The 25,117-nt window shown below is 43.7% G+C and overlaps 1 protein-coding gene across 1 annotated transcript in view; it reads left to right on the top strand.

Moving 5' to 3' along the window:
• Positions 1-25,117, top strand: part of LOC126354062 (cholinesterase-like) — an 87,369-nt gene that overhangs the window by 42,406 nt on the left and 19,846 nt on the right. Inside the window, exons 5-7 of the mRNA XM_050003429.1 lie at positions 3,985-4,184; positions 7,192-7,342; positions 9,674-9,858. Of these exons, the coding sequence (XP_049859386.1) occupies positions 3,985-4,184; positions 7,192-7,342; positions 9,674-9,858 (536 nt within the window). The remainder of the gene's footprint in view (positions 1-3,984; positions 4,185-7,191; positions 7,343-9,673; positions 9,859-25,117) is intronic.

The following is a 25,117-nucleotide window of genomic DNA, read 5'->3' on the forward strand; positions in this document are numbered from 1 at the left end:
AATCCCTGACCAGACATTACATAGGATAATCTCCGTTCAATAACCCTGTGATGTAACGGTATGCCACGCTAAGGTACGCAGCTATTTTCCGCCATTGCGCGTAATGCCTGGTCACACTAAAACGAGGTGAGAAAATACATGGTATAACGATGTGCACGTCGGCACTGTCGCTTATGCAAAGTATGCAAGTGACAGTGCTTTGGTGGCGCTGTCATTTGTACTCTGGTGATTCACATTTCACGTCATGATTATGGCGTCATGACAGAAATTAACAGATATTGAACGCGGAATGATTGTTGGAGTTAGACGCACGGGACACTCCATTTCGGAAATTGTTAGAGAATTCAATATTCTGAGATCCACAGTGTCAAGAGCATGCCGCGAATACCACATTTCAGGCTTTACCGTTCACCATGGACAACGCAGTGGTCAACGGCATTGATTTAACGACCGAGAGCAGCGGCGTTTGCATAGAGTTGTCAGTGCTAACAGTCAAGGAACACTGCGTGAAATAGCCGCAGAAATCAATGTAGGACATACGACGAACGTATCCGTCAGGACAGCGCGGTGAAATTTGGCGTTAATAGGCAATGGCTGAGGACGACCGACGGTTGTGCTTTGGCTTGCAGCGCCTCATCTGGGCTCGTGACCATGTCGGTTCGGCCCTAGACGACTGGAAAACCGTGGCCTGGTTAGATGATTCCCGATTTCAGGGGTAAGAGCTCAAATGGTTCAAATGGCTCTGAGCACTAAACTTATAAGGTCGTCAGTATCCTAGAACTTACAACTACTTAAACCTAATTAACCTAAAGACATCACACACATCCATGCCCGAGGCAGGTAGCGGTCGCGCGGTTCCAGACTATAGCGCCTAGAACCGCTCGGCCACTTCGGTCGGCTGGTAAGAGCTGATGGTAAGGTATGACCGTGCCGCGGATCCCACGAAACCAAGGACCCAAGTTGTCAACAAGATACTGTGCCTCCTTGTGGTGCCTCCACAATGGTGTGGGCTGTGTTCACATTGAATAGACCTCATCCTCTGGATGTTCGGATACTTGGAGACCATTTGTAGCTATTCATGGACGTCATGTTCCGAAACAACGATGCAATTTTTATGGATGATAATGCGCCATCTTACCGGGCCACAGTTGTTCGCGATTGGTTTGAAGAACATTCTAGAAAATTAGGGCGAATCGTTTGACCATCCAGATCGCCCGTGATGAATCCCATCAAACATTTACGAGATATAATCGAGAGGTCAATTCCTTCACCGGCAACACTTTCAGCATTATGGACAGCTGTAGAGGCAGCATTGCTCAATATTTCTGCAGGGGTATTCGAAGGACTTGTTGAGTACATACACTGTGCTGGAGAAAAGGAGGTAGACACCATAGTAGGAGGTATTCTATGACTTTTCTCACGTCAGTGTATAGCGCGATACCAGTGACGATCATGAACATTCCACAATAAATGGTGACCAGAATCAATAGCCACAGTGAAGCGACATTCGTTGGAGAACATCTTTCTGGACCACTGTTGCCGACCCCAACCAACATACTCCCAACACCAACAGACTCTGTGTCGATGATGACGTTGTTGAAGTGGGATGCATTTAACAGGCCTCAGAGCATGCAAATCAGCCTCATTCAATCGCCATGAAATGGTTCTGGCAGAGACATGTGTAACTGTAGCGGTTGCGAGGCCTGCAGCGACCTGGTGATGACTTGTGAAAGAGATGTCTCTTCCTTCAATCCTCTTGCGGTGTTGTGGCCTATCTATGACCACCTGCGTACCTTTACATATTATTTCCACCTTCAGCGGGATGACGCTTTTGGACACACCCATTACTGTGGCTACAGCAGTGATACTTTGACCGGCTTCAAGCCGTCCACAATCGCCAGCACTGGGATGATGTCTTGCAGGCACTTTGTCATACCGCACTGTATGCCACACTAATCGGACTCAAAAAAGAAACTTCGTGAAACACCGTACTCCATGAACTGTCTAATGCATACAGAGCAGTCGAGCACCGGATTTGCTGCAGTTAAAACGTTCCGCCCTCTACATTTCCTTTTATTATCATTGTTCGGGTGTTCCCTACCAATAGTCAGTTGTTCCGTAGCAACTGGTAATTTTTCCTTAGAAAATGTCTATTTTTCTGCATCAGTTGTCGTGCAGTGTACTTAGAATACATGTTTGAAGCTGCAGATTTAATTTCAGCAGTCCTAGAAACTTTAAAACGTAGATACTTCCTCAAAATCGACTGGATTTGGAAACAGTTCACTCTCATGACGCAGTTACTAACCAAGAACTTTCTTCGTCTCGAAATGTTGTTTAGTTAGTTGCATGTTCCATAGGTTGTATTCACGATAAAGTTTATGATGGGGTTGTTTGGAAGAGACAGAACACACAACACAGGTATAAATATTTATTTGGCAACATACCGACCTCTTACAGATTTTTTTCTCTAAGAGCGACTAATTACAAGCATTTAAGAATTACTCTGTGGTATAGGAGCTGGCAGGGAGAAACATCTCTAGTTTACATTTGAAAAAAAGTCTACTATTAGTCGAACATTTTATTTCTATTGGAGATTATCAAACAGTTTTGCAGCTTTGCATTTCATCAGTTTCCCTGCCAAAGTTACAGTCATCAAGGAGTAGAGCAGTTAATTTTCCTTTCCTGTTCTGGTTGCTATACTTATGAATTTCAGGTGAGTTGTTTATAATAAATTTCGGAAATGAATAAATGTACTGTGAAGTTGTGGTTCATGTTTCCAGCTGATTCAAGAGATACATAAAACATGCACATGTGTAAAGCCTACACATAATTCTAATTACTTTCTTTTGTGCATTGAATAGATTTTTGCATATGTGAGAAGTTACTTCAGAATACTATACTGTAAGGAAATACGTAAAATGTGTTAATTTATTGACTTCTATATCCTCAAACTTGGCAATTTCTCTTGCGGCGAAAGTAGCCGAATCTAAACGGTTAAATAAATACACTAAATGGTTTTCTAAATTTAAGTGTTCGACAATATGATATGCCCTTTTTTATCGGATAAGCGAAAAGGCTGTTTGATGCGTGTATCACGCATTCCCCGCTGCGTCTGAACGTAACCACCCCCACGCTAACAGGCACAGTATGACTCCCATCCACCCAACATTTGGGAAACGACAGATAGGTTCGCTACACGGACGAAATGTCTAAAAATTTCTTCGCAAGGATGTACAAGGAAAAATTACGACGGAGTACGATAAAGATTAATGTTTAACGTCCATTTGAGGTTCAGGCCGTTAGACGGAGCACTAGCTCAGACAGAGGTTAGAGGAAGGAAGCTGTATGGCTGCTTAAGAAATCTTTCTTAGGACATACAGTAAACGTAAATAGGCCCGCCCAGTTAGCCGTGCAGTCTAACTCACGCCTGGTCCCCGGCACGAATCCGCCCGGCGAAGTTGTGTCGAGGTCCGGGGAGCTGGTCAGTCTGTGGATAGTTTTTTGGCGGTTTTCCATCTGCCTCGGCGAATGCGGGCTGGTTCCCCTTATTTCGCATTAGTTACACTATGTCGGCGATCACTGCACAAACAAGTTCTCCAACGCATACACCACCATTACGCTACCACGCAAACATAGGTGTTACACTCGTCTGGTGTGAGACGTTCCCCGGGAAGGGGGGGGGGGGGGGCGGGGGCCGAACCGCGCTATAACCCTGAAAGAGTTGTTCAGTGTGGGGCGGCGGAGGTGTGATGTGGACTGCGGTAGTCGTCGTGGGGTTGTGGACCAACCACTGCGGCTGCGGCGGGAACGGATCCTCTCCATCGTTTCTAGGCCCCCGGTCAACATACAATACAATACAATACAACACAACACAAACTTAAATCAGGATGACCATACAACTGCCAGACGCATCTGTAGAAGATAGCTCATACGTTTATACTAAAGAGGTGTCCAACCGTAACAAGATTTTCATATTTCTAACAGGTCTCTTCTCAAAGGTCATAATTCAGAGTGGAAACTTCATCGGACAACCGCTCTCCATGGAATGGGCCCGTAGGCATGCATTCAGACTTGGAGCTGCCCTGGGATTCGAGACTGATGACTCTCAAGAGCTGGTTGATTTCCTGCGCTCTCTCAACGCAACAGGCCTGGTGGTTGACACGTCCTTGGTCCTGACAGATGAGGTATTATACTGACTGCATACAAACACACTGTTTCGCATCTGTGACCTTTAAATCATCAACATCAGTACAGGCCATCAAGGATTTAGATTCGAATTTCAGCTGCACTGTATTTATGGAACTGTCGCAGACCTGCAAAATTTAGATAAACGCACAAACAGCAGTCTAAAATAGGTATTGAATTATTTCTAGATGTGTTCTCTCTGATCAACGTTAAGAGGTTAATTGCTATCTTCATAATCTGCATAAGGATGTTGTTGATTTACGAAACTGATGCGATGCAGACTGGTTACAATGCAACGAGATCATCTCACTTCTAACGAAATGGTCTTGGAAGAGTTGTGGATTTTTTTTGCTATGGGTGACGGTTCATGACGGATAACATAGAGCTACTTTAAAGAGTAAGTTGCTGCAGTCTAACTGTATTCCCATATGTAAATAACAACAGTTTCGCACCAGACGAGAAGTGCAAAGTAACGTACTGTACATTATCTTTCAAATCCTCCGCACGACACCTCACATCACGTTTGTAGTAAGGTACATTTGAATGACTGATAAATATAGCGGACCAGATCATAAAGCCAACGACAATATACATTTGGATAACAGTAGAGAAATTTTTAGAAACGCGAATTTTCTGTTCTCTTGATACATTTGATGTATCGGAGCGTTTACGGATACCGATTATTGGCCTTAATTGACAAAAAGGTACCTAAAATTACACTGATGGCCACTTTTGCAGCGCGAACTCGCTGCGAGACGTGCAGGTAGAGAGTCAATGAGCTTTTAGAAGGTACTGACAGGGCTGTGGAATAATGCCGATTCCAGCACCATAGTCAGCTACAACCGGTTTCTCGATTGAAGATCCGTGACTCTAACAGCTCGATCAAGGTGGTCCCACAGATTCTGGACTATGTATAAATCAGGGGAGTTTGATGGCCAGGGCAGTACGGTGGACTCATTCTGCTGCTCTTCGAACAATGCATGTACTACACTGCCAGCTATGGCACATTGCATTATCTTGCTGGTAGATGCAATCCTGTCGAGGAAAATCAAAGAGCATGTAGGGTTGGACATGATCCCCAATGATAAATGGATACTTGTGTTGATCCATTGTGCCTTCCAGGACAAGATCACCCACGGAATGCCAGGATAATATTCCCCAGATCATAACGTGAGCTGGGCGTTTGCTTTCAAACGTTTCACCCAGTACACGCCAACGGCCATCTGTCTGATGAAACATAAGCTGCGGGCCGTAGTGGCCGAGTGGTTCTAGGCGCTTCACTCTGGAACCGCGCGACCGCTACGGTTGCAGGTTCGAATCCTGCCTCGGGCATGGATGTGTGTGATGTCCTTAGGTTAGTTAGGTTTAAGTAGTTCTAAGTTCTAGGGGACTGATGACCTCAGATGTTAAGTCCCATAGTGGTCATACCCATTTGAACCATTTGAACACAAACTGTGATTCATCTGAAAAGGCCATCTGTCCAGCTGCGGTACTGGTGTGCTTTCGTTGCCGATAAACAGCAGTCAGCATGAATGCATTAACCAAACAAGTGCTGCGGCGGCCGGTACGCAGCAATGTTCGCTGAACGGTCGTTGCGCAGACGTCGTTCACCTCTGCCGTCTAAGTTGCGTGGAGTGCAACATTCACCTCAGCGCCGGTTCTGCGTAACGCCATTTTGCTACGTACTGTATACAGTGGTACGCGAGCAGCTTAGGGCCATAGGTGTTTCGGATATGCTTCCAACCTTGGCTCGAAATCCCATGATCATGCCCTTTTGGGCTCAGTTAAATCGCTCTGTTTGCGAATTACAACGACTCCCTCCGACGCCTTTATATACCTTCCACTGCTCGTGCTACAAGCTATCGTGTGCGAGTGGTTATTGCAGGTTGACGTCGATTATAGTCGGTGGTCACATTAATGCATGCAAGTTGCCATTGTATTAAATGTACTCGAAATATATGACAGCAAGGAGTATTCCGAGGTAGATTTCATTTTGAGATAGGGTTACGCATATTTCCTGCATTCGATTAAAGCTAACAAAAGTCCTACCGAAAGTCACTACCTCAGAGTTGTTCAGATCCTTCTCAAAGAAACATCTGATCCTTTGTGGCGTTTGGGTATTCTGGGTGAGACGTGGGTTTACGTTCTCAGAAACGACACAGTAATGAAATAAAATCCTGAAAGTCGGTGGTCCCCAACCAAGAAAGGCGAAATCGACAATGTATCGTGGGAATCAAAAGAATTTTTCTTATTAATAACCTCGAAAAGGGAAAAAAATAATGATGAAAACTACGCAACTCTCCAGGAAAAGCTTTGTAAAGAAATATATAGAAGGCGGTCTGAATTTGATGTCAGCTTTCATTATGGCAGTGTTAGCTTTTATGAAATAACGCTACATGACATTTAGTATCTTTTGATTTCTACCGATTCCGATATCTACATAAATCTGTGACTGGAAATTCAGTGGATTCGTTATGGTAGCCGCATCAAACTAATTAACTAGGTTGAAATTTTTTTTTCGAAGAACGTGGGGCACAGAAATAACTGGTTAAAATGCCGCAGAATTACAGTTAAACCAAAGATTATAGCTGATGTTTTCTCATATTCATCAATGTCTGCAATTTTAGGCTCCTGCTTGAGTTACCTGTACTGCTTCTGTCATCTCACTTCTTTGCTACTCTCTATGTCCTCGATAATCGCGACATTGGCCTCTGCTACAGTGAGCTGCTGCCCAAATATTTGCTGTACTTTCACCTTCTGAAACGTTAGCGACAGTTTATCACTACTCCACTGTTCTTCGCTGTCACTTCAGATTTTTAGTTACGCTATTCTCTAGTTCTTCAAAGCCATTCCAGATTTTGGGCAATGGAGAACCTAGCATTTATCAGTGGAAGGAATGAAAGTTATTGTTTAATGTTCCTTTCACGAAGAGTTTCATGGAGACGATTTATTACTTGATATGACTCAAGATCCCGACAGGTAAACCGTATTCGTTTCTTCTTTCAGGAACAGGCGCTGTTCTCTTATTCTCCTTGGTGGCCACACATTGAGCCAGAATTGGAGGGTGCCTTTTTCTCGGAATCTCCTATTCAGATGCTCACCGATAGACGATTCAACCGAGTGCCTATTCTGACTGGAGTCACTTCCGCCGAGTTGGGTTTGTATCCACGAATTTCCAGTGTCATAATAAAAAACACACAGCGAAACGTAGGTGCTAGACGTCTCTCTAACTACTAATGGATGGTGGCCATTTCCCAGAACAGCCTGTTACATCTAAAGTATTGAGTTTCTCGTTACAGTTAACCTTTTCATGCATAAAATTTATTTAGCATATATTTAAAAAACAAAAGATCAAAACCTGTCTTCCTTGTTTTCGTATGGTAGTAGGATTTTCAGAACTCAAATTCTAACTTTAGAATAATTTTATAATGATGGAAATTATGAAACAATAACAAACTAGTATCAAAACACTTTTATTCTACTAACAATGAAATATATGAAATATGCTACACAAGTCTTCAACATTTAAAGATGGCTTTGACGTATCACACACCAATATTTTCTACATTTTATGAAGTTTTATGGGGCATATACTTCCCACTACATACACGTTATGTGCAAACCATGAAAACTACTGCTGTGTGTATTAATGTTTCAAAACAATGTCTATGATCTATGGGAAAATATATTAGTTACTTCAGGCATTCTTGGAAAGGATAAAATGATGATTTGATATGATTTTCGTGAAACAAACACACGTCGCCCCATTCGATCACTTACAGCCTTCAGTATAACCGTCCCATGGTCCGTAATACACACTTTAAAAAAGTTTTGCATCACCTCAGTTCAAATAACTCCTGAAGATAGACGTTGCCTGTGGATATTGTATCACAGACACAGTCTCTTTGACCGTTGAGTGATGTCACTAAACACTCCCAAAGATGTAAACAATAATGCATGAGCAGCGTTATTAGACGGAGGGAGTCCGACAGCCGATCAGTTCCACTTATTCCACCAGGAAGGAGGTACACGGCTCGTGTTGTCTGTAGTTCAGCCATGCCTAGACGGTCAATACCGCGGTTCGATCGAGTTCGCATTGATACTTGGTGCCAAAAAGGCCTCTCAACAAGGGAAATGTTCAGGCATCTCGGAGTAAACAAAAGCGATGTTGTTCGGACATGGAGGAGATACACAGAGACTGCAACTGTCAGTGACATGGCTCGCTCAGACCGCCCGAGGGTTACTACTGCAGTGGATGACCCCTACCTATGGATTATGGCTCAGAGGAACCCTGACAGAAACGCCACCATGTTGAATAATGCTTTTCGTGAAGCCACAGGACGTCGTGTTACGACTCAAACTGTGCGCAATAGGCTGCATGATGCGCAACTTCACGCCCGACGTCCGTGACGAGGTCCATCTTTGCAACCACGACATCATGCAGCTCAGTTTACATGGGGCCAATAACATGCCGAATGGACCGCACAGGTTTGGCATCACGTTCTCTTCACCGGTGAGTGTCGCATGTGCCTTCAGCCAGACAATCGTCTGAGGCGTATTTGGAGGTAACCCGGTCAGGCTGAACGCCTTAGACACACTGTCCAGCGAGTGCAGCAAGGTGGAGGTTACCTGATGTTTTGATGTGTGCATCATTTGGGTCGACGTACGCCGCTAGTGGTCATCGAAGGCGCCGTAACAGCTGTACGATGCGTGAATGCCATCCTCCGACCAATAGTGCAACCATGTCGACAGCATATTGGCGAGGCATTCGTCTTCGTGGACGACAATTCGCGCCCCCATCGTGCACTTCTTGCGAATGACTTCGTTCAGGATAGCGACATCACTCGACTAGAGTGGTCAGCATGTTCCCCAAACATGAACCCTATCGAACATTCCTGGGATGGATTGAAAAGGGCTGTTTATGGGCGACATGACCCACCAACCACTCTGAGGGACGTACACCGAATTGCCGTTGGGGAGTGGGACAATCTGGACCAACAGTGCGTTGATGAACTTGTGGGTGGTATGCCACGACGAGCACACCCATACATCAATGCACATCAATGCAAGAGAACGTGCTACTGGGTATTAGAGGTACTGGTGTATACAGCAATCTGGACCACCACCTCTGAAGTTCTCGCTGTATGGTGGTACAACATGCAATGTATGGTTTCCAAGAGCAATAAAAAGGGCGGAAATGAAGTTTATGTTGATCTCTATTCCAAGTTCCTGTACGGGTTCCGAAACTCTCGGAACCGAGGTGATGCAAAACTTTTTTTGATGTGTGTATTTTCCTCCAATTTCCGAAAACACCTTACTATATCCTATCACTAGACAGACATAGACGTCCCAAAGCTCCAAACTGCATATTACTTTAGTGCAACATAAGTAACCCAACAGCTACGAAAGGGTCGAGACTAATTATGTACTGTTGTATATTTAATCATAATTTCTGTTACCCGTGTCTTTACTTGACGTTCGTGTACAGGTTATAATTTAGTGAACGACGAAGACAAAATCAGCAATCTCAACAACACATTTGTGGCGTCGGTGGGCCCCAACTTGCACTTGCCAACACCAGAGCAGCAAGAGGAGGCAGGTCTTAAACTTAGGGAGTTCTACTTCGGCAACGACAGTATATCAGCGAAATCCGATGCTGACGAGCTTGTGGCTGTAAGTAAATCAGCAACTTCGCTTAGTGCTTACATACTTAGAAACCAAATACTAATTTATTTCCCATCATGTATGAGTTTGCTGCCCAGTGGCTGCGGTACATGGTGCTAAGTACTACACACAAAGGAAAGCAGCTTACATTACATAAATTGCAGGATAACATGTCAGTATAAAATAAAACTGGAGTTACATCTGACACCTGAGTTTCTCCCAGCATAGACAATGTTCGAATAACGTATGGGAAAGCAGCCGTGTGATGTCATCGACAACCACCGATATTTCGACAGGTGACCACGCTGTCATTTTTGAGGCAAAACTGTAGCAAGTAAGCGATGTGCGAGTGAATTCAAAATCTCGGTTTGCAGAGAAAATTTGGAAAGATAACACGCATTCACACACACACACACACACACACACACACACACACACACACACACAGTAAAGACTAGCGCCATCACACAGATGACGAACGCCAGAAGTTGTCGACAGTGAAAGGGAGAGGTTTAAAATTTTGCATCGACGCCCAGTGGTTGATTTTCTTAGTTCTATTGAACAAGGCGTTTTTAAACTACCTTCTGACGTTGCAGAGGAGGCTAGGAGCGAAGTATGTCGACTGTTGAAATTTGGAAGTTGGCAGTGTGGCCGAGCGGTTCTAGGCACTTCAGTCTGGAACCGCGCGACCGCTCCGGTCGCAAGTTCGAATCCTGCCTCGGGTATGGATGTGTGTGATGTCCTTAGGTTAGGTAGGTTTAAGTAGTTCTAAGTTTTAGGGGACTGATAACCGCAGATGTTAACTCCCATAGTGCTCAGAACCATTTGAACCATTTTTGGAAGTTTGAGGTGAGGTCTTATGGGACCAAACTGCTGAAATCATCGGCCCCTAAGCTTACGCACTACTTAATCTAAGTTAAACTAACTTACGCTAAGGACAACACACACACCCATGCCCGAGGGTGGACTCTAACCTTCGACGGGAGGAGCCGCGAGGACCGTGACAACACGCCGTAGACCGTGCGACTACCCCGCGCGGCCCTGTCGTCTGTTAACTGAGGCACATCCACTATAACGCCTCTTCTTCTTGATGATTTGGTTTGATTTGTACTTGGCCTCGGCTAAAACTCGGCGACAGTCGGTAGAGTGTTGAGATAGTTATCAAGTTACGAAGACGACGTTACACAAAATAACAGTGCTGAACCGAAATGTCTACGTGCGTGAGATATTTATTTCATCATTAAACAGTTAAACATCGATTACGAACGATCAATTACAATTCTTGGTGAAGTAAATATCTCACGCACGTCGACATTTCGGTTTAGCACTGTTATTTTGTGTAACGTCGTCTTCGTAATTTGATAACGATCTCAACACTCTACCGACTGTCGCCGAGTTTTAGCCGAGGCCAAGTACAAATCAAACCAAATCATCAAGAAGAAGAGGCGTTATACCACCCAAGGGTAATGTCACAGCAGAAGAGAGAACTGCTTTACGTTCATCTAAAGTTGATCTGGATACTGTTATTTAACCTGCGGACAAGGACGACGCTACAGTTATTCTGGAGAAACAGGATAACTTTCAAAAGATGCAGTGTTTACTATGTGATTCAGTGTATCGCAAGATCGGTGCTGACTCCACAAATACTGTTGACAGAAAATTTACAGCCTCCTGAAGAAAAGTTCCTTGCGCAGGAGACTGTCATGAGACTTAATTCTTACTGTGCTGCTCCCCCTAAGTTATAGGGCCTTCCGGAGATCCACAAAGGAGAGATTTCTCTGTCAGTAACATTGGTGCTCCGACATTTCGCGTAGGAAAACGCATTGTTACTCTGTTGAGCCCACTGGTTGGTTGGTGTGAGTATCACATTAAGAACTCGGCGGATTTCTCACGTCGATTTGAATTATGTTACGGTAAGTTTTGATGTGGTCTCTGTTTTAAATCATGTGCCACTGTCTGCTTCGTTACGGTTACGAGTAATTGAGCTTAGGTTTGGTGTTGAAGTAACGAACCTATCTTGACACGTGTTGACTTCCATTTACTTTTTATTCAATGACTAGAACTATGAGTAGACAAATGGAGTTGCGAAGGGAAGCCCGTTATCACCTGTTATTGCAAATTTGTTGAAAGAATTCGAGGACCATGTCTTGGAGTCGGCGGCTTTCAAAAGTTTGTGTACGATACATTTGCTGTTTAGCCTCATGGCAGTGAGAATCTGAACGACTTTTCAGAACACCCGAATTCAATCCGCCCGAATATTCTTTACACTATGTAGGTGGAAAAGGATGACTGCCTTTCCATCCTTGACGCGTTGGTCAGGAGGAAGGTTGATGCTACGTTGGGAGATGCTGTTTACAGAAAGCCTACACACACTGACTTATATCTGCAGTCTGACTGCTGTCACCATGCGGCTCGGCGTGAAGGGGTACTTCGTACCTCGGTTCATAGGGCTCGCGTCATTTGAGATCCTGAAAGATTGTCAGCTGAGGTCACCTTCCGTCAGAATGTATAAAGTGAAAGACAGATCAATCCACCGCTGTGCTATCGACCAACAGTGCACCGGGTGAGTGATGATACTAGCGAGTTGGTACCAAGGTCTACAGTCTTCCTGCCTTACGCAGGGAGCATCTCCAACACTGGTCATATTTTGCGGAAATATGGTGAAAAAAGTTTTTTATGAGCTCCATCTAAGGTTAGGGTCCTTTTAAGTTCCGTTAAGGTTCTTGCTTGCTTGGGGCGGTGTCACTCGTATTCCTTGCAGTTGTGGCATGCCGTATATTCGTCAGAATGACAATGACTATCAGTTTTGACAAGAACTGCCATTACAGGTGTCCTTAAAAAACAGATAAACGGACACAATTCTATACAACCGTTTATTTTTTTCGAATGTATGTCGAATACTTGCTGTACCCATTGCATATCAATAATTTTGTTATTGTGAGTGTTTGGGGGTTCCTTTTTTCACCCAGTAATCGGAGATTTTGCCACCAGAGCAACAGTAACTAAACGCTTCTCCCTTACATCTCAATGCACCACAGTGCCCACATTTTTGATTCATTCTCCCTCAGATGGCTCATCGGTGATGAACGTAGTGAATTAACGGAGCACAATGAAGTGCAGTCTCAATGAAAGCCTCCAACGTTCTACGAGTACATGTGAACCCACGACGTGCCACTGTCTTTCGTGCAGCATTTAAATGACGATGTCGTTGTGAGTCTTCAGGTGTCTCAGAAGCTGTATGGTGCGCGTGACTCCCGGCATCTAAAACGCGACAGGCTTGCGACTTTTCTAATGGTTCTCCAGATCGTAAGACCGCATGAAGTTTCCGCTAACGTCCGGCGGATCTGAGAATCATTAGAAATTTGTTGCGTTCGAGTAACTTCCGCAGCTCGAGCTCTCTAAGAATTATGTGCTAAATCAGACTTACTTTTGCGGCGCATACAGTTAAATAATTAATGTTAATAGATCCTAATCTGTTTCTTGAGGCTTTCCCGCTGTAATAGTCTTAAATACCGTTCACGGGATTACCGGAGAATTTATTACTGTACCTCTAGACTATTTCGCTGTTAAAACTGTCCAGCTTCATCAGAGCGTAGCAAATCTTTTTAAAATTTCAGAAACCTCGCTCACGAGTAAACATGGGATTCGTATTGCCAAGGAATAATCTACACTCCTGGAAATGGAAAAAAGAACACATTGACACCGGTGTGTCAGACCCACCATACTTGCTCCGGACACTGCGAGAGGGCTGTACAAGCAATGATCACACGCACGGCACAGCGGACACACCAGGAACCGCGGTGTTGGCCATCGAATGGCGCTAGCTGCGCAGCATTTGTGCACCGCCGCCGTCAGTGTCAGCCAGTTTGCCGTGGCATACGGAGCTCCATCGCAGTCTTTAACACTGGTAGCATGCCGCGACAGCGTGGACGTGAACCGTATGTGCAGTTGACGGACTTTGAGCGAGGGCGTATAGTGGGCATGCGGGAGTCCGGGTGGACGTACCGCCGAACTGCTCAACACGTGGGCGTGAGGTCTCCACAGTACATCGATGTTGTCGCCAGTGGTCGGCGGAAGGTGCACGTGCCCGTCGACCTGGGACCAGACCGCAGCGACGCCCGGATGCACGCCAAGACCGTAGAATCCTACGCAGTGCCGTAGGGGACCGCACCGCTACTTCCCAGCAAATTAGGGACACTGTTGCTCCTGGGGTATCGGCGAGGACCATTCGCAACCGTCTCCATGAAGCTGGGCTACGGTCCCGCACACCGTTAAGCCGTCTTCCGCTCACGCCCCAACATCGTGCAGCCCGCCTCCAGTGGTGTCGCGACTGGCGTGAATGGAGGGACGAATGGAGACGTGTCGTCTTCAGCGATGAGAGTCGCTTCTGCCTTGGTGCCAATGATGGTCGTATGCGTGTTTGGCGCCGTGCAGGTCAGCGCCACAATCAGGACTGCATACGACCGAGGCACATAGGGCCAACACCCGGCATCATGGTGTGGGGAGCGATCTCCTACAATGGCCGTACACCTCTGGTGATCGTCGAGGGGACACTGAATAGTGCACGGTACATCCAAACCGTCATCGAACCCATCGTTCTACCATTCCTAGACCGGCAAGGGAACTTGCTGTTCCAACAGGACAATGCACGTCCGCATTAATCCCGTGCGACCCAACGTGCTCTAGAAGGTGTAAGTCAACTACCCTGGCCAGCAAGATCTCCGGATCTGTCCCCCATTGAGCATGTTTGGGACTGGATGAAGCGTCGTCTCATGCGGTCTGCACGTCCAGCACGAACGCTGGTCCAACTGAGGCGCCAGGTGGAAATGGCATGGCAAGCCGTTCCACAGGACTACATCCAGCATCTCTACGATCGTCTCCATGGGAGAATAGCAGCCTGCATTGCTGCTAAAGGTGGATATACACTGTGCTAGTGCCGACATTGTGCATGCTCTGTTGCCTGTGTCTGTGTGCCTGTGGTTCTGTCAGTGTGATCATGTGATGTATCTGACCCCAGAAATGTGTCAATAAAGTTTCCCCTTCCTGGGACAATGAATTCACGGTGTTCTTATTTCAATTTCCAGGAGTGTACAAGCACTCCGAGTAACCGACATTCACGGAAGCTTCGTCTGCATCACACTCACGTACACCATATTTAAAATTATTAATAGTTCTCAAAAAGTTAAAACGAATTTTCGAAAAAGCCTATTTTCTTCCTCGGGGCTCATGCTATACTCATGCCATACTTCATCTACATCTACATATAGATACTCCGCAAGCCACCTAATGGTGTGTGGCGGGGGGTACTTTCGGTGCCACTATCTGATCCCTCCAACCCTGCTCCATTCGCGAATAGTGCGTGGGAAGAATGGTTGTCTGTAAGCCTCTGTATTGGCTCTAATTTATAGAATTTTCTCCTCGTGGTCAATACGCGAGATGTATGTGGTGGGAAGTAATATGTTGTCTGACTTCTCCTGAAAAATGCAGTCACGAAATTTCAGCAGTAAATCTCTCCTTGATGCACAACGCCTCTCTTGTAACGCCTGCCAGTGGTGTTTGTTTAGCATGTCCGTAACGCTCTCTGGCCAGCTGAACGATCCTGTGACGAAACGCGCCGCTCTTCGTTGATCTTCTCTATCTCCTCTATCAGTCGTACCTGACAGGGATCCCAGATAGATGAACAATACTCAAGAATCGGGCGAACAATCGCCATATAAGCAACTTCTTTCGTGGCTGAGTTACATTTCCTTAAGATTCTTCCGATGAATCTGAGTCTGGTGTCTGCTTTTCCCACTATCTGTTTTATGTGGTGATTCCACTTAAGGTCGCTCTGGATAGTTATGCCTAGATATTTTACTTCAGCTGATGTCTCCAGCTATTTATCATCAGTAGTGTAGCTGTACGGTAGTGGATTTCTTTTCCTATGTATGTGCAATTTGTTACATTTATTTACGTTCAGGGTCAACTGCTAGAGTATGCACCATTCATCAGTGCTCTGCAGGTCGTTCTGGCGTTGTTACTTTGTTATAAACAACTGCATCATCTGCGAATAGCCTTAAAGAGCATCAGACGCTTTCTACTAGATCACTTACGTATGTTGTACACAGCAACGGTCATATCACACTTCCCTGTGGTACTCCAGATATTACCTTTACATCTGTCGATTTAGTTTCGATGAGAGCGACGTGTTGAGTTCGACCAGCAAGAAAGTCATGAATCGAATCGCAGGTCGAAATCAAGGAACACGGCATCAACCTGAGCCCCGTTGTTCACTGAGCTGTGGATCTCATGGAGGAACAGAGCGAGCTAAGTTTCGCAGGATCTCTGTTTGCGGAATCCATGTTGTTCATTTTCCAAGGACGTCATAATTATTGAGCATAAAACAAGTTTCATAATTCTACAATAGGTTGACGTTAGCGATATAGGTCAATAATGGTGTGGATCTGTGTTATGGGCTTTCTTAGAGACGGGAATGACGTGCGCTTTTTTCCAGTCGTTAGGTACTTTTCGTTTTTCAAGCGATCTACGATAAATTACTGCTATAAGGGGAACAAGTTCTTTCGCATAACTTTTACAGAATCTTATTGGTATCTCATCTGGCCCTGAAGCCTTTCTACTACTAACCGATTGTAGCTTCTTTCCAATTCCACAATCAGTTATCTCAATATCTGCCATTTCGACGTTTGCACGACGATTGAAAAGAGGGACAGTGTTACGTTCTTCCGCGATGAAACAACTTTGGAAGACCGAATTCATTATTTCGGCCTTCTCTGTGTTATTTTCCTTTTCGGTGCCGGTGTGGTCGCTGAGAGAATGAATATATGATTTTGACCCATTTACTGACTTTACATACGACCAAAATCTCTTAGCGTGTTATTCAGGTCGGTTGACAGTGTCTTACTTTTAAAAACAGTGAACGCTTCTCTCATTCTGCGATAATGATCGAAGCTGAAGAAATGAATTGAAATTTGTGCTGCGACCGGGACTCGAACCCCGTTCTTCTTGCTTGCAATGCAGAAATGCTAACCATTACACCAGCACAGCACCATGGTCATCACTCCTGCACGAACTACTCAAGTTGAGTGCCCTCCCCAACACAAACTTCCGTTCATATCTTCAGCCTATTTTCCCTTACATTTAGTTATAAGATCTATAATCTTCTCTCATTGCTCTCCTTACGCTCAGTTTAGCTTCGTTCAGCTTTTGTTTGACAGCTAGGTTTTTACTTCTCTTGAATATGAGATGAAGTGCTCTTCGTTTACGTAGCGCTTTTCTGACCCAGCTATTAAACCGTGCTGAACCTTTCCCATCGCTTAAAACCTTACTCGGAACTTACTTATAGGGGGCATATTGAACGATGCCTTTGAATTTTTTCCAGTTGTTCTCAACATCTTCAACCTGATCACCGAATATTTGATGTTGACTGCTGAGATACTCTGAAATTTGTATCCTGTCACCCTTACTGAGCAAATATATCTTTCTTATATGCCTTCTAGGACCCCTCGTCATAGATGCTGTCGCAGCCTTATGATCACTGATACCTTCCTCTATGTTAACTGATTCGATAAGTTCAGACGTTATCCTCACAAGTTGTTTCTCTAATTTTCAAGGTAATTTTCGGACAAGACATCCAGAACAACGACACATTGTTCCCCGTCTCTGGCACCAGTTTTGATGGCATAACTCTCCCCATCTATACCTGGCAAGTTGAAGTCACTCCCTATTACAACGGTATGATCAGGAAAGTTATTAATGATATTCTGCAAGTTCAGTCTGAAACGCTCTACAACTACAGATCCTGATCCAGGTGGTCTATAAAAGCATCTGCTCACCACTTTTGACCGTTCTTTGATACTCAATTTCACCCAGATTAATTCACATTCGAAATCCGGGATAACCTCACTAGATTTTATCGAATTTTTTTTGCTGCAATAAACACGCCGCCACCATTGGCGACGAACCTATCCTTACGATAAACATTCCAGTCTGGACTTAGGATTTCGTTGTCATTGACGTCTGGCTTCAACCAGCTTTCTGTTCCTAATACTATCTGTACATTGTAACCTTCAGTAAGCGATACTAATTTTGGGACCTGTCCTTGGATGCTCCTGTAGTTTACTAAATTCACATTAATATTTTCTATCTCTGATCTGAGAGGACCCAGATTCTCTGAGGTCGCTGTGGCTAATTTAATACGCACATCTTTGCTCCCAAGGGAGGGGTGCTCTAACCTATACCCCATGTGTACGCCACACGTACTCCGCTACCCTAGTAGCCGCTTCCTGCGTGTAGTGCACGCCTGACCTATTAACGGAAACCCTATAATTCTGCACCCGATAGCGGAGGTCGAGAAACTCGCATCAGATACCGTCGCAAAGCCGTCTGAGCCTCTGGTTTAGACATTCCATTCTGTTCGAAACCAGAGGACTGCTATTAACCCTGTGAACGATGCTACAAGTAGACAGCTTAGCTGGCACCCTGTGTGCTTTGCTAGTTGGCTTCACCAATTCAGCCAGCCGCCGAAAGGAGCCGAGGATGGCTTCAGAACCCAAGCGGCAGGCGTCATTCGGGACGACATATGCCACTACATGCAGCCGTTTGCATCCAGTGCGCTCGATAATCGCCAGCAGGGCCTCCTCCACATCACGGATGAAACTTCCCGGCAGACATACCGAATGCACACTGGAATTCTTTCCCGCCTTGCTTGCTATCTCCCTGAGGGACTCCATCACCCGCCCAACGTTGGAGCTCCCAATGCCTAGTATACCCACCCTCTGCACTTGTCCGCACTGGACAGGAAAATCGACCGCTGGCCCAATAAGAGAGGCATCCAGTGCTGGCTCAGAGTTATCATCAACACTGGGAAGCACCTCGTACCTGTTGCTAAGACGTAGGGAGACAGCCTCACGGCCTGCTCCCTCTTTTGCTTTCCGCTCACTGACACGCGAACCCACCGCTGTCTGCCACCCACTCTGGAGTGAGGACGGACCAGTGAAATGTTGCGTACCGGAAGCGACAGCGACGTCCGGGACACCAGGGGATTCCTGTGGCACCAAAGGTGTCACAGATCTCGTCACTGGCGCCACGACGTCCCCGCAACTTCGAGCATTAGCTAGAAGCTTGTCGACTGTAGCCAACGCAGCTTCCAGCTGTAATTTAATCAAAATCGGTTCCGCTGTTAGTCGTGAAAACGTGACAGATTTACTTTCGCTTTTGTAATACTGGAATTGATATTACAGTATGTAATATGAATCAAACAGGTAGTGGATTGTATAGGCACTGTATTAATTCCGTTGAACTGTATCACGTAGAAAATTCCAAACAATAAAAGCATTATCGGAAATATGATAAAGATCAAAAGTGAAGACTAAATAAGTATTTCAAAAACTAAATATTTTTCCATATTTCGCGTGATATTCCTCAGATAAAAATCTTGCTCTACACCCTTTTCAATGTAGCCTATGTCCTTTCTCGGCATTCTAGTTATATCCACACCAAAATTCGCCAAAATCGATTAAGCGCTTTACTCGTGAAAAAGTAACGGACAGACTTATTTTTCCGTTTATAATATTAGTATGCATTTCATCGACAGGTCTGCTACATAAACACATCCACTCTACACATATTAGTAAGACTGTGGGACCAGTTTTTTATGTGTCTGCCTCGTACATATTTGCTACATACGATGATAATCGCCTCTTCGAGCTTCTTTCAGTTACTACCTTCTCTCTAACATACAACGAACAAAATCCGGCCGTTACTGGATTGCTTTAGATGGTCGTCCCATTTGCTTTTCTTCTACAAAATATGATCGTGTGCCATTGTTGGTCGGGAGGCCTCATCCGGGGATGTTCGGCCGCCGAGGTGCAGGTCTTACTTTATGTGACGTCTCTTTGGGCGACTTGAGTGTCGGTGATGGTGTATGATGATGAGGACAACACAACACCGAGTCTACGAGGGGAGAAGATCTCCAACGTGGCATGGAATAGAACCCAGGCCCGCCGCATAGTAGGCAAACGCGTTACCACTCAGGCGGACTTTCATGTAGAATTTTCTCTTATACTGATTTGCATATTGACATCTTTCTGGGAAAAGTATGTGCATTTTCCGTCCATTCTCCGTAAATCCACTAATTTCTATTTCTAACGATGACTTTAAAGGCTACAAATAACAATTTTCTGACAAAACATCATGCACAGCGATTGTTTCGATGATTTCATCTTCACGTAACGGTCATGTGAAAGGGTTTTTTAAGAATTAGTACCCACCATCTGCAATAATGATAACTATAAACGCGCATGACAGTGTAACAGTCAAGTCTATAAATGCATAGCAAAAATTAACAAGGTTTTGAGACTGTGCAAAAAACAGAAAGCTGAGAAGCTGCTCCGGAACTCTCAACAGAACGAGACAGAATGGATGAAATATTGTTCACGGCTGTTATGGAGAAAACCTGATATTCTACGTTGAGGAGCACCGTTCTCATAGATGAAAGATTCTGAAAATGCGTCGCTCATACGAAAGTAGATGAAATATACTCCAAAAAGCTCTTCACAACGTATGATGCGATAGTTTAGCAATACAATGGTTTTGTAGCAATCCTCACAGACGTCTGGAGCGTGACTCATTAAACGTTTCTCATAAATGTGAGCAGAGAACGTTTCGTTGCAGAGCCTGAGTGCACTGACGTTGGAAATGCGCTTTAAGAAATCTGAAAACTGTGCAGGAGCTTACAATTTCAAATAAAGACATAGTCTCAGTGGAAATCTCCGTAACTTAACGTTTCAAAGTGTTTCTATCACAGACCCATTCATCGCATAATTCTACAAAATAAACTGTTTGTAACAGTCAGTTTTATGATGTAGTAAAGAGCGTAAAAATGACACATTTCCTTTCTATAGATGGTATGAAAGCTTTTATAGAATCATTAAAATTTGTAGCGAGAACACATGTTCAAGTCCTAGAAGAGGAGTTGACAGTAAGTTGATGATAAATATTGTTCAGTGCTTGTATTATATTGTGGTGTCAGGGCTAACAATGTCGGAGGGAATTACAGTAACGCTGTGATCAGCCCAGGTGCGCACGCTTGTTGGTAGCCATCTCTAGATCTAACGTTTCTCTGATTCTGCATTGTTTAGTAATAGAACTGCAAGACTCCAAAACCATTCCCCTCTGGAAGACACAGACAGAGGGAAGCTTCCCACGCAAAAATGACTCCAGTTGGGTGGTACGCTGGAGTCGAGTGTTGGAACATCATCCCAACCCTCAAATGCTATGCATGGAAATGCAGGATAGTGAGATGACTGGTTCACAGACCCCATGGGAAACCATTACTGCAGTGTCTAAAAGCTAACTTACGTGGAGAACCATCTAGGTCGTAGGTGTCAATTGTAAGATGCTCTGTCCTCGTTTTTGGTAAATCTTGTATCAGTCAATAATTTTTGCATCTGAAAGTGAAGTTACTGGCGTAAAACGCTTGTGAACAGATGCCAGGGCTATCTATGGCCAGGAAAACATACTAACGCGTCATAATTGACGCAGAACTAAGATAACTGCCCACCACAGATGAATCTTGAAGATTAAAATATATAATTTTTTGTAATTAGCACATAAAACTCTAATGTAACTGTGCTTGCACAAGTTTTATTATTTACAGGAGAATATATGTAATTTGTTACCTGAGAGAGAAAATGTTTTGAATATTTTTGATTGTATAAACCCCTGAGAAAAGCATCAATGGGAAAAGTTGAAGACTTAGTAGTATAATTGAATAATAGAAAGGTTGACATAAGAACTGGTTGGAAGGTGGACTGAAAATAAGGGCGAAATGGTATGGTAGTTGTGATTGTGTGATGTGAGGTCTGATGAGGTCTCAGAAACACATCATGATACCGTTACTAATTAAGAGCTAAAGTTACTAAACAAAAAAAAAAACACACAAATGTAAGAGAACATGAACTCCGGTGGCCCACCACGAATTCTTTCCTTATGTCAACTTCCTCATCTCACAGAACCACTTGTACCCTACATCCTCAATTATTTGTTGTGTGTGTTCGAATCTCTGTCTTCTACTACAGTTTTTACCATCTAGCACTCCCTCTAGTGCAATAGAAATTATTCCTTGATGTCTTAATACGTCGTATCATTATGTCCCTACGTACCATAGAAATGCCAAAATTAAGTAAGTGTTCATCTGTGAATTGTAATTTAGGATACATTTTACTTAAGTTATGTACAAGATTATTTATTTCGTCCTTTCCACTCTGTACTGTGTTTACATGTCTTTAGTGTATCTTTTATAGTAGATAAACTTACTCTGGATTTTCACTGAAAAAAAATGATTCAATATGATTCATATATATATATATATGAGCTACCCTTCATCTTAGCGAACTGCCCATACATAACCCATCCTTTTGGCAATATACCTTACTGTTGAATGGAAAGCAGTTAAATTCTAGTACATTTTCAAGCAAATCAGTGAAGTCTTCTAGTTCTCCAGTATTCATCGCCTTATACTTCAACATAAGGGGTTTAATAATATTTATTGTTTCTTTAACTAAACATTAGTGTAGAGGTTGTTAATGTCTATTGATATAAAACTTGCAACGTAAAATGTCAATATTAAAAGTCTCCTAATTTATTTTTAATACTGAAATAATTTTCATTTGAGGATACAATCTTTAAAATTTTCTTCACTTTTTCTTTAGTATATAAGACTTACAGTCAATGTTGTTATCAATAGATCAGATAGGGGTATCCTGTTTATGTAATTTAGGTTGAGCTCTCAGTATGGGTAATAGCAGATTCATCACTTTCAAATACCTAAGCTTTTTCTTGTGGTAAAACCAAATAATTACTGTCATCAGCTAGTTTACTAATTTTAGCTTAGTATCTAATGGTAGGAACCTTAGTACCCTCACATATATCATCTTCATTAACGAGATCGAAAGTTTTGCTAAAATGCTTACCTTCTCTAGTAGGGAAAAGTGGGTCTTGATTAGGTACTATAACTTGTCTAACTGTTAGTTTATTATTTATGATTTTTAAGGCTTGGGGATCTTTACTAGATTTTTGTTTATTTTCTCATTTTCAATAAATTGCTTAGTTTGCAGAGCAATCTTGAACTGTTCCAATTTACCAAGTGTAGCCATTTTTGCGACAGTCCTTAATTGTGCAATAATACGTCTTACATTAATCTATTTAAGTCAGGTGCAATATTATATTTGAGACTTGCATACATTAATTCAGTTGGATTTCTTGCAATTCATGACTTGTGGATAAAAACATATGTATGCTACTTATATTATCATAACTGCTTTGTTATTATTATTAAACTGAGAATGAATTTTCTTCAGATGGTATCTTTTGTTACATCCTGTTGTGTGATTATCTTATCTATTGAACTGAGGACCACAGTAAAAAATCAAAGGTAAAAGTTGATTGCTCAGAAGCAAATGAAAATCATACATTTCGTTAGTCAGATGTTGTTTTAACTTGTATACCTTTTTAATTTCGCTTTTAATCAAATGCAGACAGTTGTAATTCTCAGTGACAGGTAAAACAGCCACCAGGATGCATTAGTGCTGTTTGTGTTAGGTGTTGGTACCAAGTCTGGTAGTGATGTATAAAGTTTCAAATTTGGAGTGGTCTCTTTGAAGGGCAAGAAGATGTTGCACATTTATTTGGAATAAAGTTATCAGCGTCTTACAGGGTTTGAAAGGGTCCTCATTATGAGTCTCCGATTGTCCAGCTAATTGAACTGTGCGATATGTTTTGTGGTGTATTCAAGTGGGACAGTGATCTGATGTTGGACTGCATGGGAACGGGATAGGAGGTAAGCTCGTTGTCAAGATTCTGTTTGACCAAGTCTGATCATCGCAGGAGAGGACTGACATATTGTGCACTAAACACATCTTAACTCTTTCACGTGTGTTCTTGTCTTTCAGTAACAAACTATGGACTACCTGGAGCATCCTGGTCATCCCAAGCCATTGGTAAGAGACTAGAACCAGTCTGATTAGGGAATTACTGTCCCATGTTCTGGCTTCCATGCAACTTCGTCGTCATCCCACGACACTGTTTGGAGAATAGAAGCAGCCTGACTAGAGAATTAGTGCCCCATGTGTAGGCTTCCCTTTGCTGTCATAAGTGGGGAGCTTGGACTGGTCATGACCAGTGTTTTTTTGTCTTCAGCGATGAGTAATGGTTCTGCATACCTCAGATGACCATTGTGTAGTGGAGACCTGAGGAGGGATACGATATTTAAAAAGTTTTAGAGAGGCACAGCAGTGTTACTCCTGGCATCGTAGAGTGGGGAGCCACAGGTATGAGTGGAGGACGTGACTGGCCGGAATTGATGGAAATTTGGTGACACAACGGTACGGCACTGACATCCTGCGTCCTTATGTGTGCCTCTAAGGTTTTAGTACCGTGGTTCCATTATTCAACAGACCAGTCCTCATCCACACTGGGCACATGTTTCTATGAATGGTGCACGTGACACTGAAGTATTCCCATCGCCAGCAAGAACCCCAGATCTATTCCCAATGAAACATGTGAGACCAACTCACATGTCAACACTGTCTCTGTAACAGTATGTAGGATGTTAAATACTAGTTATAGCAGTAGTGGGCCATCTTGTGTCAACAGAGGATAGAAGGGCTCTATGACACCAGTCCTAATAGAATCATTACATTTATCCAGCTCAGATGGCTCATAACGTCATAGCGATAGGTGTTGCTCATACTGCCAAGTCCTTTGTAAATTTGACACGAGTTTGTAATTATCGAAGTGGCGTACTGACTCTCAACCTGCGAAGCTTCATTTTGTTTTCTTCTCCACTTCTGGATGCTTCACGTTTCGTGGGGCAGCGTATTTTCGAGGGGGTACCCAAAAAGATGCAGAATAGCATTGCCGTGGGCGCAGCCTGCGTAGTACGGATTGCTGCAACTAGGAGTGTATAATACAACTCATTAATAGTTCAGTGCCGCCTGTGTTGTCGCCCTGGCTTGTTCTGTTCATCTGGAGTGATGATTGTTTTTGTTAGCGCATTTTTATTCTTGTTTCGTTTTTATAATGGGAGTTTTAAGTCGGGCAGTAGTAACCGACCGAGACAGACGCAGCAACAGGGAAGTAACCGCTTTTGTGATATTTACGTGTTTCTAACTAGAAACGAATTTTATTATATCATCTGTGTGCTCCAATAGTTTAATGTCTTGTGCTTCTGCATCTAAATTTAATATCTAATTGCCTCAGTTGTCGTTTT

This window comes from Schistocerca gregaria, chromosome 3, assembly GCF_023897955.1.
Source record: "Schistocerca gregaria isolate iqSchGreg1 chromosome 3, iqSchGreg1.2, whole genome shotgun sequence".
Classification (NCBI taxonomy): domain Eukaryota; kingdom Metazoa; phylum Arthropoda; class Insecta; order Orthoptera; family Acrididae; genus Schistocerca; species Schistocerca gregaria.